At 33.5% G+C, this 17,204-nt stretch overlaps 1 protein-coding gene across 5 annotated transcripts in view; it reads right to left on the bottom strand.

Annotated features, from left to right (window-relative positions):
• Positions 1-17,204, bottom strand: part of CNOT6L (CCR4-NOT transcription complex subunit 6 like) — a 101,708-nt gene that overhangs the window by 34,329 nt on the left and 50,175 nt on the right. For all 5 annotated transcript variants that reach the window (XM_008993111.5, XM_017970471.4, XM_078367006.1 and 2 more), the window contains exons 5-8: positions 13,559-13,648; positions 6,225-6,293; positions 2,740-2,897; positions 178-332 (exon numbers count right to left, since the gene is read on the bottom strand). In XM_008993111.5, coding sequence (XP_008991359.1) covers positions 178-332; positions 2,740-2,897; positions 6,225-6,293; positions 13,559-13,648 — 472 coding nt within the window. The remainder of the gene's footprint in view (positions 1-177; positions 333-2,739; positions 2,898-6,224; positions 6,294-13,558; positions 13,649-17,204) is intronic.

Raw genomic sequence — 17,204 nt, 5'->3', positions numbered from 1 at the left:
TAAATATCCTTATTTCAAATACAAAGTCTGGGAAATGAAACATTAACAATATTAAGTTGCATAATACTTGTTTTCTAGCTTTTTGTTTATTTTATAGGGCCAAACCAAAGTCAATTTTAATGTGTGAGAATTTAAATAAATAAAAGTACACCGTTACACTTTGTTTCCTCAACTTACTTTTCTGTTTTGAAGAATATTGCACAACCATCTACATGCTTTCTTTCCTGCTCAGACATGATTTTGGCACGTGACTTTGGAGAAAAAAATCCATCATATCCACGCTCCTTTAATGCTGGCAGAAAGAGAGTGAAGTATTGCTCTGTTTCCACTTCCTGAGATGAAAGAAAAGTTATCATCTATATGACACAGGGAAAATGCTGATTAAGATACAAAAATGTTCAGCATTATGAGTAAGATGCAACTTAGTAAAAATAATTCGCATAGCAAATATTATCTTACTATCTTACCTGACTGCCAGCAGCTGCTACTTGACAATGGCAGCTTTTTAAACGTAAAAGAACCAGAAAGTTGACATGATTTTCTCATGCTCAGATAGTAACAGGAGTAGGACTACATCCCCAGGTCTCTTGATTCCCACTTTACAGTTCATTCATTATACTTTACTTCCTCAAGACTGGCAATTAAACAAAGCAAGTTGGGTATATGATAGATTCTGTGATAGGGAACAGTATATTTTATATATAAACAGAAAATTTTTAAAAATTGCTTATCCTTCTGAACTACGGTGGAAAGGAATGACACCCAGGAGCAAGAAATGTAAAATCTATTCACAAAAAATTCTACTTTAAGAAAATTTTAAGTACCTATAGAGCAATCATCCAATGGCCTCTATTAATTTTATAATTATTAATCTATTCTATCCTTTGACCCATAAAATATTTTAACAGATCTTTCCAAATGAAATAAATATGAAGGTAATTTATGTATGCCGATGTTCCTAACAGCATGAGTTTATGACAGCAAAAACCCATAAACAACTAAATGTCCAATGGCAGGGGAAAAACTAAATCAATATACATTAATATAATTAATTAGTTTTGAAGAATTATAGCAATATGGAAAACCCATTAAGTGTAATAAATAAGAAACAAAATGTATCTGTAAATATATTTGGTTTATTTAATGTGTAGAAGAAAAATGCTCTGGAAGTCTTAATACAACTATCTTATGACATAAAATTAGGTGTTTCCTTCCATCATGCTTCACATTTTTTCAAAATTTTCAGCTTCTCTAGAATGATCTTTTTAATCCAGTGTAGTATTATAAAACTGCTTTTATAATGAGAAGACAATTTTCTTAAATTTTAATGTTTTATCCTTCGAACTGCTATATTTAGGAAGGTGTGAGGCTGTTAGCACTACAAATACTAAACCAAGAAACAGACAAGAAACTATAATAGCCTAGTTTTGTTTGCCTCCTTTTCTCCTCAGTTCTGTCAGTCTCAGTGTTTAGAAGAATTTTATTTTAATTTTAAAACACTTTTACTTCTTTTTTTCCCAAGCAACATAAAAACAAATTATCAAGCTACTCTGTTAACATAAAAAATTTTAAAATAATTTTTCCTCTCAGGCTATGATGAAAAGAATATATGAACTTATACCACACAACTTTTTTTTTCTTTGAGATGGAGTCTTGCTCTGCCACCCAGGCTGCAGTGCAGTGGTGTGATCTCTGCTCACTGCAACCTCTGCCTCCTGGGTTCAAGCAATTCTCCTGCCTCAGCCTCCCAAGTAGCTGGGATTACAGATGCATGCCACTCCACCCAGCTAATTTTCACATTTTTAGTAGATATGGGGTTGCACCATGTCGGCCAGGCTGGTCTCGAACTCCTGACCTCAAGTGATCCACCCACCTTGGCCTCCCAAAGTGCTGGGATTATAGGCGTGAGCCACCACGCCTGGCCTGTAACACACAACATTTTTAAACACCTTTAAGAAATACCAAATTTTTGAGTTGATGAATATGTTAATTACCTCAACTGATCATTTTAAAATGTATATATGTATCAAAACATCACATTGTACCTCATAAACATATACAATTATTTGTCAATTAAAACAAAATTTAAACCTTTAAGCACTTAATATGCTTTGAAAGTTGCTAAAAATAAAAAGTTACTAAAAACTATTCATACATCTTTTTGGGTAGTCATCAGCTACATGTTGAAGCAATAAAACACATTTAATGAAAAGATGCTGCTTCTTTAGTAAAGTTTAATTAGTAAATGCTATAAAACAGAAGAATCTAAATTTCAGAGACAGTTTATAAAGTAAGGTAAGGCAAATATGCATGACTTATAGCACAGTATTTTAAAATATGTCTGTTTAAGGAATAACTGTTGGCAAGCTTTTTTGCTTTTTAAACAGACTCCATTGTAAGTTAAATTTATATTCCTAAAAGACTGGCAATCTTCTGTGGTTTTCCCTTTCAGCAATACCAATGATCATGAGGTGAATATTAACATGAATAATGGGTAAGATTATTTTCACTTAATAGTAAATGAATGTAAGTAGACGGTTGTATTCAGTCAGTAAAATAGTTTCACTATGGAAATGTCTTAACTGCTTATTTAAATTGTCCATTTTTTTTATGAGAAGGAGAGAAAACAATTCATTTTGACTTTGGCTTCGAACACAGGATCTCTCCCATTGGTCAGATCTTCTCTTATGTTTAATTTCACCTTTTAAGTTAAAGACAGTTTAATTTCTATGATGTTACCTGAAGACTAATGATATCTGCGTCACAGTTAACAATTTCTTCCATAATTCCCTTTTTCCTGTATTCCCAGTTTAATGCCCAGGATGGGCAATAGCCATATAGCTGCCGGGTAGCGTATTTATCACATAACACATTGTAACACATAACCGTGAATGATGCTAAGAAGTGGGAGAAAAAAAAACAACAGACAAACGGGAGAAAATTAGGCAACTTTTTCTAAAGCAATATCATGTGTACACCTGCACAAGCACACACACATATGCCACATATCATCATTGTAAAATGCCTAGGCAAGATTAAGATTGCTAATCGACTAAAGCATCATTGGAGTCCATTATATAAAATTTATTTTACTAAGTCTAGAATTGGACTAACAGTTCATATTTGAGAGTTTTGAGAAAATGTATTTTAATAAAAAATTTAAATTTTAAATCTGCTAATTTTTTGTCTATAACTTGCCGAGAAAAGCTTCTTTAAATGAGTGGAACAAAAGTAAACTGTAGTTGCATTCTAGTTAAAGAGCTCTAATCTCATTACTTTTTATTAACAAAATATTTTTTGGGGGCTTCCTACTGCTATCACGACTTTGAAACAGAAGAATATGGACTAACAAAATTTAGTTATAAGAGAATCCTTTTTGTCAATCAAATGTTCATTTCTGAAATAAAATGTTCATTTTTAAATGTCCTTTAAGTATAAAAAAAAAAAACAAATAAGAGAAGATGGTTTGCATCCTTGCTACTGAAAAGCATGCTGTGAAGATCAGTTCCATCAGTAATTAATCACCTGGGAACTTACAAATACAGAATCTGTGGCCCCAGAAACACCTGTTTTGGACAGGATCTGCAGTTTTAACAAAATCCCCGGGTGATTCATATGTACTTGTATGTTAAAGTCTGAAAAGCCCTGATTTTTATCAGTAATTCTCCATCTTGGCTGCCCAGTAGAATCACTTTGTAGACCTCTAAAAGAAAAATGCTGATAGTAACGGTCTGACTCAAGACTAATTAAGTTGGAATATTAAGAGTCTAGCTATTTGTATTTTTAAAAACCATTCCGGTGTCCCAGGTGACTACAAAGAACAGACATGATTGAGAATAAAACACGAGGAATCCAAAGTGAAGTCACACTTGATTGAAGTTGGTTCTGTTTCAGATGATGGTAAAGGTATTAAGAGAAACTCGGTTCAGTCCTCTGGGAGTCTGACTGGTGACCATTTTGTACATTGGGAGCTAAATTTCAATTTGAGTTGATTTGTATTTTCTGAGTATTTATGTTGAAAATGAACCAAAATCATTTGCAAGCTACTATGCTGTGAAGAAAGTACCATGAATTTACCTTACTATGCTTCTCAGGATTTAAAATATCATTTGGAAGTAAGGTGAAAGAGGCAGATTGTAATTTGCTTCATTCAGTTTTTTCCCTAAGACTTTGTAAAATGAGATTTCATTAAAAAGATCAGAGATTGCAATTTTTATAATATATCCAAAACTCTTCATAACCCTGTCAGTGCCTGATAATGAACCAGCAATTTTTAAACGGAAGTAAAAACCACGTAAGTGTTATTATCACTCATCTCTTACACCTATCTGGTACCTTTTTTATCTAGGCTTGATTCCCATATAGTTATCATTATAGGGTTTTGTGTTTTTTTTTTTTAGCAATAAATCACCCTTAATCACCATAAGGTATTATACACATCCCTCTATGCATCAAAAGTAAAATGAAATTTTAACAATAACTTTTTTTAGCACTCAGATGCTATTCAGGGAAGCACCATACCTCACAAGAAAAATCCAAACTAGTTTTTAAATAAGAAAAACCCAAAAACAGATTACTTTGAGAATTCAGCAACTAATGAAAATTTGTTTCTATTGTTCCTTTTCTTAATGGAAATGTAGCTATGACATATTAGAAAATCTTTTCTTCAAGGTTATGTTCATTCTATGAAAAATTAGAAAAAGATGTTTTTAATATCAGAGGAGAATAATTAATTATTCACTAGGAAAAGCCAAGCATAAAATAAATCTATCTAGCTTTAAGTTTTGTACAAAGCCTTAGGTATTCCTTTCACTTAAACCACCCATGTGTAACCTGATAGTAAAAATGTTATACGTAATATTGACACAGTGCCTCTTAAAACAAGCTGATATTGCAGCTCTAGAGTGTGGTGGTTTTAAAATTATTACCTCTGAAAGACACAAAATGTACTGCATATTATAATATTTTGTAGTGCTATTAAAATGCAAATAGAACCATGAAGAGTCTACATAGTCACATTTCCAAATACTTAAAAAAAGATTTGCTCTGAATCCTCTTATATTAAAAAAAAAGCCCAAAACTCAAACAAAAGGCCTTAATATTGCTCAAAATATATATAAAGTCCAATTGATTTGCCCTTTAATGATTCATTATTTATCTTTTTTTTTTTTTTTTTGAGACAGGGTTTCGCTCTGTCTCCTAGGTTGGAGTACAATGGCATGATCTTGGCTTACTGTATGTAACCTCCGCCTCCTGGGTTCAAGTGATTCTCATGCCTCAGCCTCCTGAGTAGCTGGGATTACAGAAGTGTGCTACCGAGACCCGGCTAATTTTTGTGTTTTTAGTAGAGACGGGGTTTCACCATGTTGGCCAAGCTGGTCTCAAACTCCTGGCTTCAAGTGATCTGCCTATCTAGGCCTTGCAATGTGCTGGGATTACAGGCATGAGCCACAGTGCCCAGCCAAAATTTATTAATGTAACACTCTTCTGTGACTGGGTTAATCTTCACATTGAAATGCTTAAAATTTTCATTTAATTTTAAAATGAAGTTAGATATTATGAAAATTATTACTCTTGTGATTTAAAAAAGGAATTTGGAAAAAGAGTAATTCATAACTTATTTTAAGTAGAATTCCCATGCCTAAAATATCAAATATGTAGTAAGAAGCTTTATAAATGTCAAGCCATTATTGGTCCCCACAAACAGATAAAGGTGTATGTTTTCTACATTATTTCCATTCTAGAAATGCTAGATTATATCCTTATATTGCTCAAATACCATGTACTATTTCTACACCCCTGGGCTGGTATTATACTTTGTTGCCAGTACAGTAAATATATGCTCAGTCTACACTGTTCTTCCATAAATGTTATCTACCTATCAAGATAAAGTACTTCTCAGTAGTTTAAAATTTTTCACAAGAAAAATCATTGTTACTCATTTTTTCTTAAATGACCCAATATTCATCTGGGAAGATGCCATTTGGAAAGCTGTATTATAGAAATAATTTTAAAACCAAGGGCTTCATTACTGTGAAAGATATGACACCTACTGACAGCTCTGTCTTAATGTGGACTTTTAAAAAGTCTATCCATCAGTATTTTTAAACTCTTCTGCCCATGAGAAGTAAAATGAAGTCTTATTTATTACAGATCATAAAGTCCAAATGACATTTTAAGTATTTCTGAAAACAAATCAAGGAAGAATGAGAAAGACTATTTACCTGATGGCAGAATTTGGTCTCGTTCTTTTAATGTAATCCATGGCCTCGGAGGAAGCTGCTCTGGATGAACTGAAAAAAAAAAAAAAAATTGTAAATACAGGTTAATTTCATGTGTTTCTGAAACAGTTATCAGTTAGTTTATAATGTCAAAACCATTTCTGTTTTCTATTCTACTGTAATGGCCTGCAAAGTGACTTAAACAAAATCTAATGCTGAAATTTAATAAAGATTTAGAAGCCAAAGGAAATTTAAGAAAAGCTATGCAGAGATCACAGAACTAATATAAGAAAATGACATTAGAAAACTCATTAATGGCATTTTCACTTACATGGTATTTATAAAAAGTACCTATTTAAAACTCTAAGTAGAATCTTAGGTCTTTAATTATATATGTAAATTGTATAGACTTAGGCTTCTGGGAAATCAAAACCATCTGAAATTCCAACCCTGATGAATTAAAACACTCAAGCATCTTTAAAATAAAAAAAAGTACATATGAAAGTATTAAAGTTAGTGAATTTTCTAGAGGGGCTTTCATTTCCTGATTTTACTTGCTCTCTTGTATAATGTCAACACAAAACAAGAGATAAAGATAGAAATACATTGTGCAGAAAAAAAGGAAGGCACTTGTTAAACACAAATTGCTCAGATATAGTTATCAATACTATGAAACTAAATGATGTTAACTATCACATGTTAAGATTTAACTATCCCCTTTTCTCTCCCTTTCAAAATCTTCGAAATTACAGGACAACTTGATGTAAGTTTGCAGATTTGTCCATGGTATTAGTAACTGAGAAATGTATTTCTTTAAAACAAAAAACAATCCATCATTATCTAGCCACAGAAATTTTGACTAAAGTAGCACAGACCTTTAAAAGTGTCACTTTAAAGTATACCTATATAGTATTGTTTTAGCAGCTATACTTTTCAGAGTAGAATGAATACATTCCATATATTCATATATTCCATATCTTTCCAGGAAATAAAAGAAGGTTATAAGGTAACAGACATATCATCCAGCTTGTTCAGCAAACTGAATCCCAGAAAACAATCTTGCTGGCTATGTGAGTACCATGGCAGAGTCACAGCAAGCGTCTCAAAAATGAAAAATCTAATATAGAAAAGAAAGAATAAACAAAAAAATTCTAGCTATTGTTATCCTTATCAGCAAAATCTACCTAAGCTGACTCGGTTAAAAATTCAGAAATCAACAAACTTCTAAAACAAAACAGGTAATATAATATTAATATTCTGGTACTTCCAAATCTTAACTAGTAAATCACAATGTAGCAGTGTAAGTAAAATGCACAGTAATCAACAATATCCAAAGAGCCAAAAACACAGTATGAAAGAATACTCTATCTCACTACTAACCAGGTAACTAAAACATGAGATGGTGTATTTATTACCCAAGGTAATGCAAAAATTTTAAGTTCAAAGACATCCAGGACTGGTGATGGTGATAAATAGCAGTACAACTGGTAGAAATATAAATTAGCATAGCTATCTTGAAAACGAACTGACTTCTTTTTGAATTTAAAATATCCATATCCCTATGACTGAGCAAAATTCTATTTCTAGGGATCAGCCCTATCTACTATCTTCTTTAGATACCCATTATGCCATTGTTTATATCCACAAAAGCAATGGTAAATAGCTAAATAATGTCCATTTTAAGAAAGTCTATGCTAGAGTTTAAAAAGAAGAAAGATAAATATGTGTTCAAGTGGAAACAAATCCATGGAATACTGTTGAGTAAAAAGTAGAAGAAAAAAGTAATGAATGTGACATTTTATTAAAAATTTTTTACAGCACACACTAAAATTAATAGTATAAAATTTCTGCTGGTACAATTTTTGTATGTAAATGCTTACCAGAAAGTAAAAAGATTTGGGTAAGTAACCCAACTTACAAGTGTGATTACTTGCATGGAAGGGACTGTGATTAAAATAATGATTAAAAGAAATTTTAATCATAACAGGAATTTTAACATCTTTTACAAATGAATAATATATTCATGTCAGACATGCATTTCAAATCAGTTTTTTAAAGATGAAACTACATGGCCAATGATATGACAAAACAAAGAAATAGTTATACAGGCTACTATTACATTAAATAAATAAATAAATAAATATATTGCTGACCCAATCTGCCAAATGCAACCTCTTCAATGGAGCTCAAGAGGTTGAGCTCCCTCCCCACACCTCACACTGACTGGTAGCAGTAGGCCTGATCTGTCCATAGTACAGGTGTCAGCTGAACCTGAAGAGACAACCAAATCTACATGCTAAATGTAAACAAGGTAACTGCCTGATGAAATCAGAGATTTAAAAAGGATCAGAAGTCTCCTAACATAATATTCAAAACATCCAGGGTACAAATAAAAATCACTGGTCATATCAAGAACCAGGAAAATCACAACATAAGTGTTAAAAAACCAACAGATAACAACACTGAGCTGAATCAGATTTTGAAATTATCTGACAGATTTTAGAATAGCCATCACAAAACTGCTTGAACAAGTAATTATAAATATCCTTGAAAAGAATAGGAAAATCCAGCAAATACAGAGAAATTTTTCTTTTAAAAGTATCAAAAATATTATCAAACTGAAAAATCCATGCCAAGACAAATCATAACTAAACTTCTGAAAACTAAAGAAAGAACCTTAAAAACACCACACGGAAATAACATATTATCTATAGGATACCAACGCAGATGACACTAGATTTCCTTTAAGAAACCATGAAAGCCTAAGGATGTGGTATAACATTTTTCAAGGATTGAAAGAAAGACTGTCAACTGGAAATTCTGTATCCAGAAAAACTATCCTTCAGAAATCAAGGGGAAATAATTATGTTAACAGACAAAGGAAAACACTTTAATTGCTAGCAGATCTGCCCTTAAAAGATAAGCTAAAAGGGGGCCAAATGCAGTGGCTTCCACCTGTAATCCCAGCACCTTGGAAGGCTAGGACGGGAGGATCACTTGAGGCCAGGAGTTCAAGAGCAGCCTGGCCAACATACTGAGATCCCATCTCTACAAAAATATTTAAAAATTAGCCAGGCATAGTGATGTGAGCCTGCAGTCCTAGCTACGTGGGAGGCTGAGACAGGAGGATCACTTGATCTCAAGAGTTAGAGGCTGCAGTGAACTAGGGAAACTCTAAATATCAAGAAAACTAGAATTAGAAATGGAACATCAAAAAGGAAAGAACAAGGAATCAGTAAATTTGCAGCAAGATAAAAAGTTTGAATAACCATGAACATAAAACACATGAAAATACACCCTAAGTATATATAATTAAAAAGTTGAAATAACTACAAGACAAACCAACCATTTTGACATGGCCCTATTGGTAATGAATAAAACCAAATTAATCATTAAGTACATCTAACACATTCAAACAATATAATTAACAAACTAATATACAGGAACTGCATCTAATGAGAAGAGATATTATTTTCAAATGCATACTTAATTACAAATGTTAATCATCTGCAGATGTAATAAATAACATATTTTTAAAATTCAAATAAATCAGGATACGTTCTCTAACCACATAAAATTAAGCTAGGAACCTATGACAAAGAAAACTAGAAGAACTCCCCTGAAAATAAAGAAAGAAGTTTCTACATGACTCTTAGGCCAAAGAAGAAATGATACGAGCTATTAGAAAATATGCTGAACTGAATGATAATGAAAATAATACAAATTAAAGCTTGTGAGATACAGCTAAAGCCACTTTAGAGGAATATTTATACATAAATATATTTGAGAAAAAAGAACTGTAAATTAAGGCATGTTCACCTTCAGTTAGAAAAAGAATAGCAAATGAAACCAGAAGAAAGGAAGAAATAAAGAAATTAATGATATTAAAAACAAGCATAATAAAGAAAACCAAGGAAGCTAAAAGTTGGTTCTTCTTTCCAGAAAAAATATTAATAAATACCTGGGCAAGATTTTGCATTAAGTAAACAAAAATAACACAAATAAAATAATATCTGAAATGGAAAAAAGACATGACTACACATCCTAAAGCTATTAAGACATTATAAAATATTCTGAACAACTTTCAGCCAATACATTTGAAGATTTAGATAAAATTGGCAAATTTCCAGAAAACACAACTTTCAGAAACTCATAGAAAAAGAAATGGAGATCAGAATAGTACTATAGTTATTAAAGAAATTAAATCAGTAATTTAAAACTTGCTACCAACAACAAAAAAAAAAAAAAGAAAAAAAAAAAAACTTAAATAAATTCTTCCAAACCACAGTAAATAAGGAAATACTTAAACAAATTTTACAAAGCCAGTATAACTTTAATGTCAAGTTTTAAAAGTACTGGCCAATCTGACTCATAAACACAGATGCAAAAAATCCTATATAAGCTGGACACACTGGATCATACCTGTAATCCCAGCACTTTGGGAAGCCAAGGTGGGCAGATTGCTTGAGGTCAGGAGTTTGATATCAGCCTGGCCAGCATGGTGAAACCCCATCTCTACTAAAAATGCAAAAATTAGCTAGATGTGGTGGTGCATGCCTGTAATGTCAGCTACTCAGGAGGCTGAGGCAGGAGAATCACTTAAACCTGGGAGGAGGAGGTTGCAGTGAGCTGAGATTGAACCACTATACTCTAGCCTGGGTGACAGAACACAACTCCGTCAAAAAAAAAAGGGCTGGGCATGGTGGCTCAAGCCTGTAATCACAGCACTTTGGGAGGCCGAGGCGGGTGGATCACCAGGTCAAGAGATTGAGACCATCCTGGTCAACATGGTGAAACCCTGTCTCTACTAAAAATAGAAAAAATTAGCTGGGCCTGGTGGTGCGTGCCTGTAATCCCAGCTGCTCAGGAGGCTGAGGCAGGAGAATTGCCTGAACCCAGGAGGCGGAGGTTGTGGTGATCACGCCCAGACCCAGATTGCACCATTGCACTCCAGCCTGGGTAACAAGAGTGAAACTACGTCGCAAAAAAAAAAAAAAACTAACTAAATAAAATATTAGCAAACTGAATCTAGGGTTATATAAAAAGGATAATAATTTATCAGAACCTTGTTGGCTTTATTCTAGGAATACAAAGGTGGCATAACATACAAAAAAACCATCAATATAGGCCAGGCGGTGGCTCACACCTATAATCCCCGCACTCTGGGAGGCCGAGGTGCGTGGATCACAAGGTCAAGAGATCGAGACCATCCTGGTCAACATGGTGAAACCCCGTCTCTACTAAAAATACAAAAATTAGCTGGGCATGGTGGCGCACGCCTGTAGTCCCAGCTACTTGAGAGGCTGAGGCAGGAGAATTGCTTGAACCTAGGAAGCGGAAGTTGAGGTGAGCAGAGATCACGCCATTGCACTCCAGCCTGGGTAACAAGAGCGAAACTCCGTCTCAAAATTACCATCTTAAAGGCTGAAAATCATCTATTCATCTTAATAAATAAAAAGCATTTGATAAAATTCAAAATCTAGTCCCATTAAAAAACTTGCCTAGCAAACTAGGAATAGAAAAAACTTCCTTCATCAGATGAAGTTTATCTATATAAAAACTACAGTGAATAGGATACTTAATGAAAAATTATGAAATTAGACAATGATGTCCATTATTACTTTAAACTAACTAGTGTAATAAGTGCAGGTTGGCAAGAAAATTAAAAGAATTAGAAATGGAGTAACGCAACTCTCATTACTTGCAGATGACATAATTGTATAAATTAAAATAAAAAATGCATTAGCATTAAAAACTATTTAGTAAAGTGGCTGAATATCTTCTTTAGCAAGGCATTTAGTAAGTGTTTAGGAAGATAACTGAATACCAAAAAATATACAAAACTCAATTGTATTCCATAAATCAGCCATTAAGACAGTAAGATATAGCTTTAAAATGACTATTTTTAAAGAAAATTAAAAAGTCAATATTTAGAATAAATGTAATATAATATGGGCTAGCCCACTACACAGAAACCTAAAACTCAATATTATAAAAGAAATTATAAAAGGAATAACAAATAAAATAGGATCCACTGTTGTAAACATATCAATTATTTCCAAAGCAATCTATAGATTCAACATAGTCCCAAATAAAATCTCTACATTTTGGAGAGGGGAGAGAATTAAAAACCTCATTCCAAAAATTTTAATAAAAACACAAGGTAAAAGAACACAGAGGCCAGAACTAGCCAAGATTCTTTAGAATAGGTCAAGGAGGAAGACTTACTCTACTGTATTACTCTACTCAATCTCAAGACCTTTTTATAAAGCTGTCCATAATTAAACACCGTTACATTGCTATAAAGACTCATCGAATAGAATAGAGAATCCAGAAACAGACCTACACATACATTGACACCTGATTTATGACAAAGATAACACTAAAACAGTCGTGAAAGGACAACCTAATCAATATATGGCTCAGTCAATATAAAATACATATAGAAAAGTCATAAAACCTAATCCTAAACATTACAAGTAAAAAAAAAAAAACAGTTTCTAGATAATGACATAGGAGAATACACTCATGATCCATGGTTTGAAAAAATTGTTAAAGAGGATAAAAGCAGTAGTGTAACAGAAAAGGTCAACAAATTGGACTGGAGTACATTAAAATTTTCTGTTTGTCAAAAGACAAGAGAATGAAAAAGTTAGTAATAGCATGTGACCAAGTATTTGCAACATATTACAAACACAAAGCTTGTATTTAAAACATACAAAGAACTCCTTTAAAATTACACACACACACACACACGAAATTATATACACACACAGCACACACATATGGCTAGATCGACTAGCTACATCTACACAGACAAGAGATATTTAATTTTAAAGTAAGTTAGAAACTGCATACTTATGCGATGTATACAACTTAAATTGCCACATATTCTTATTTACTAAGAAGACCTCTGTAACAAATTTGTTGATTTCCATTGATCAACTCTGAATCATTTTTTTGAGACAGAGTCTCACTTTGTTGCCAGGCTGGAATGTAGTCTCAGCTCACTGCAACCTACACCTCCCAAGTTCAAGCGATTTCCTGCCTAAGCCTCCCAAGTAGCTGGGACAACAGGCACACGTCACCATGCCCAGCTAATTTTTGTATCTCTACTAGAGACAGAATTTCACCATGTTGGCCAGAATGGTCTCGATCTCTTGACCTTGTGATCTGCCCACCTCGGCCTCCCAAAGTGCTGCAATTACAGGTGTGAGCCACCACACCCAGCCCCCACAAGCAATTATAAAAAACAGATGCTCTTGAGGACATATGATATGTTAGCTGGTTAATAATATCTGTAGAATCTATTTTACAGCTTTGTCACTAACAGTTACCTGCAAGATTGTCAAGCATGAAGTTCAGTAGCTTTCGGGTTCCATCTGGGTCCTGGTATAAGTTGAGAATATCCTGTGATAAAGGATTGCCTAAAGCAGAAGACAAAAATAAAACCTATAAAACTTCTAACTGCAAGACAAGACAGAAATGTATACTACAAGATAAAATACTAATTTCCTAAATTTAACTTTACTTTATTTAATCTATTATATACATTTTGAAAATGTAAATATTCTCTTTAAGATAGTCATAAAGAAAAACTTCAAAATCTTCAAATTCTAAAATTTGGGCCTTTCCAAAACATATGTGCACATATACATAAAAAGCATATATATTAATCTTAGTCAATTTTGAAGTAATACCACAACCTGACACCCTGAAGTAACCCCACAGATTCTACATTAATCTTTGAAGATCCACATTTATCTTTTCAGACCTATAGGAGAAAGAATGAGTGATATCTTATAGATGGAACTTCCAAAAGTGGTATCTTAAAGATATCACTTATTCTTTCTCCTATAGGGCTATTTGTCTTTGAGTTAGAATATGGTCTGAAAAGTAAATGTAGGTCTTCAAATATAAATATTCTAAGGGGTCTTCTTACAATATTTATATTACATATAGGGAAAACAAATATATTTCAAGTAAAAAGAAAATGTGTTACCAAGATATGTTAGTAAAATGTGAGAAGAAAATAACTTTGTTATAACAATAATTAGGAATGTGTGAGTATTAAGAGTACAGATTTATCATATATCAAAGAACACACTATTGGTAATAGACTACAGAGTCCCTTAAGAAATAAAGGAAGTATCCATTAAGACAAGCATGCAACAACAGTCTAACATTCAAGTTTGAAAAAATAAAAACCATGGAACTTCCAAAACTGAAGGTTCTAACTGTTAAATAACAAATCAACCAAACCTTCAATGCAACACATACCTACCAGCACATCTACAAATTTTTTTGAGACAGTCTCACTCTGCTGCCTAGGCTGGAGTGCACTGGCACAATCTGGTCTCACTACGACCTCCACCTTCCAGATTGAAGCGATTCTCGTGCCTCAACCTCCCAAGCAGCTGAGACTACAAGCACCCGCCACCACACCCACTAATTTTTGTACTTTTAGTAGAGACAGGGTTTCACCATGTTGGCCAAGCAGCTCTGAAACTCCTGGCCTCAAGAGAGCCACCCACCTCAGCTTCCCAAAGTGCTGGGATTACAGGCATGAGCCACTGTCCCTGGCCTAAAAAAAATTTTTTAAATGACCAACCAAGTGTTATAAAGAATGTAGAATACCTTGAATTCTTCTACTTCAATTCAATTACTAGAAAACGGTATGAATAGTTTGGAAATCTGGTTGGTAGTTCCTAATTGACTGGAAAGTGGGAAGAGGAAACTTCCTGAGGTGACAGAACTATTTCATATCTTGATTTAGGTGCCGGCTATTAAGGTGTATACCTTTGTCAAAGTAAGTGAAGCTGGATTTTAAATATTTGGATATTTTACTGAATTAATTATAACTCCAAGTACTAGGGGAAAAAACTCTTGAACGAGTTAGGCAGCAGATACAGCTGAAAATAAAATCAGCCATCAAGAAAAACAGATTCCAAGAAAATTATCCAAAATGCCTCACTGAGAGTCACAAACATGGAAAACATAAGACAGTAAAAGATATGGAAGTTAGGATAAGTTAAGAAATTGGAGTTCTAGAAAGAGAGAACAAGACTTAAGTTTTGACCCAACATGTAAAGATTTTAAAAGCTGTCACTCCTATCCTCACAATTGAGGTCATAAAACAAACCTCTGTTCCAAATACAAACAAGCAGATACAGAGAATCACAATTTACGGGCAGCAGAAGTCCACAGCTAGACCTAGTATCAGTATAACACTTGAAACTGTAATTGACAATTGACAAATTGCTAGAGGCTCCCTCCATATAGATTCACTTGAGAGTTAAAAACTCCAAGAGGGCCTAGTCTTAAGGGGTTCCCACACTTTCTTAAATTTTACCTCCAGGGGTCCTACCAGGTTCTCACTATAAAGATTGGAGAAAAACCCCCTCATTCTTCCAAAAGTGGGCAGGAGAAAGCAACGTTCTCTTTAATAAGTACTATCTTCAGGCTGGGCGCGGTGGCTCAAGCCTGTAATCCCAGCACTTTGGGAGGCCGAGGCGGGTGGATCACGAGGTCAAGAGATCAAGACCATCCTTGGTCAACAAGGTGAAACCCCATCTCTACTAAAAATACAAAAAATTAGCTGGGCATGGTGGTGCGTGCCTGTAATCCCAGCTACTCAGGAGGCTGGGGCAGGAAAATTGCCTGAACCCAGGAGGCATTAAGTTGCAGTGAGTCGAGATCACGCCACTGCAATCCAGCCTGAGAGACACAGTGAGACTCTGTCTCAAAAAAAAAATAAAGAAAGAAAATGTCAGCAAAAATGGCAGAGTAAAGACCTCTAAAAATTTGCTGCTCTATATAAGCAACAATGACCAAAAAATCCAAACAACCAAACACAGGCAAAACAAAAAACTGGTAAAAATTGTCAGAATCAACTATTTGAGAACTCTGAGAATTAACCAAATTATTGCAGGAGAATTAACCAAATAATTGCAGGAGAGAGCTGACATGGCTATAAGGGAAAAAAAGAAAAAGGTGGGAGGATAACCTCAATGTCCTGTATCTACAAAAGAAATCAAAGTAGAAGTTAAAAATGTTTCCATAAAGAAAATTCCAAGATCATACAGTTTTACTGGAAAATTCTACCAATCATTTAAGACAGCAGTAATAGAAGTGTTTTGAGTTCTAAAGGCTTCTGAAAACTCTTCCTGAAAATAGAAGTATTAGCAACATCTTCCAGAGTATTTGACCATATTTAACTTGCCGTGATAAAAACTCTCAGCAAATGTGAGAAAGAAGGAAAAAATATTTAACCTGAAAGGATATCTACTGAAAAACCTACAGTTAATATTCATGATGAAAGATAGTGCTTTCTTCCCCCTAAAATCAAAAGCAAGGCAAAGATATGCACCATTGTCTCTTCTATTTGATACAGTACCAGAGGTCCTAGCCAATGTGATAAAGCAAGAAAAAGGAAATTAAAAATAGATATATTGAAAAGTAAGAAATGAAACAAACTATGTTCACAGAGAAAGAGTTTATAAAATGCCCCAAGAAAAAGTGAATTTACAAACATCACAAGAGACAAGGCCAATACAATTAAACATCAATTGTATTTAATTCTATACAACAAATAATTAAAAATTTAAAAAGCAGTATCATTTGCAATAGCATAAAAAAATCAAGTAAGTAGATATAAATCTAGCAAAATATTTACAAGATCTATATCCCTGAAAACTACAAAACTTTATAAGAAAATAAAGCAAAGAAGATCTGTGTAAATGAAGAGATATGCTAGATATTAAGACTCAATATTAAGTCTCAAGATTAAGGTATTGATTATCCCCAAACTGATCTGTATATTCAATATATCCCATGACAAATTCCAGCAAGTTATTCTGCACAAATCATAGATTCATTCTAAAATGTATACGAAAATGCAAAGCAGCTAGAAATGTCAATGAAACTTTGAAAACTATGAACAACGTTGGGAAACTCATAATCCCTGTATCATAGCTGATCATA

Source organism: Callithrix jacchus, chromosome 3 (genome assembly GCF_049354715.1).
Source record: "Callithrix jacchus isolate 240 chromosome 3, calJac240_pri, whole genome shotgun sequence".
Lineage (NCBI taxonomy): Eukaryota > Metazoa > Chordata > Mammalia > Primates > Cebidae > Callithrix > Callithrix jacchus.
Note: the sequence above shows the minus strand (reverse complement) of the source record. Positions and strands in the feature narration are given on the sequence as shown.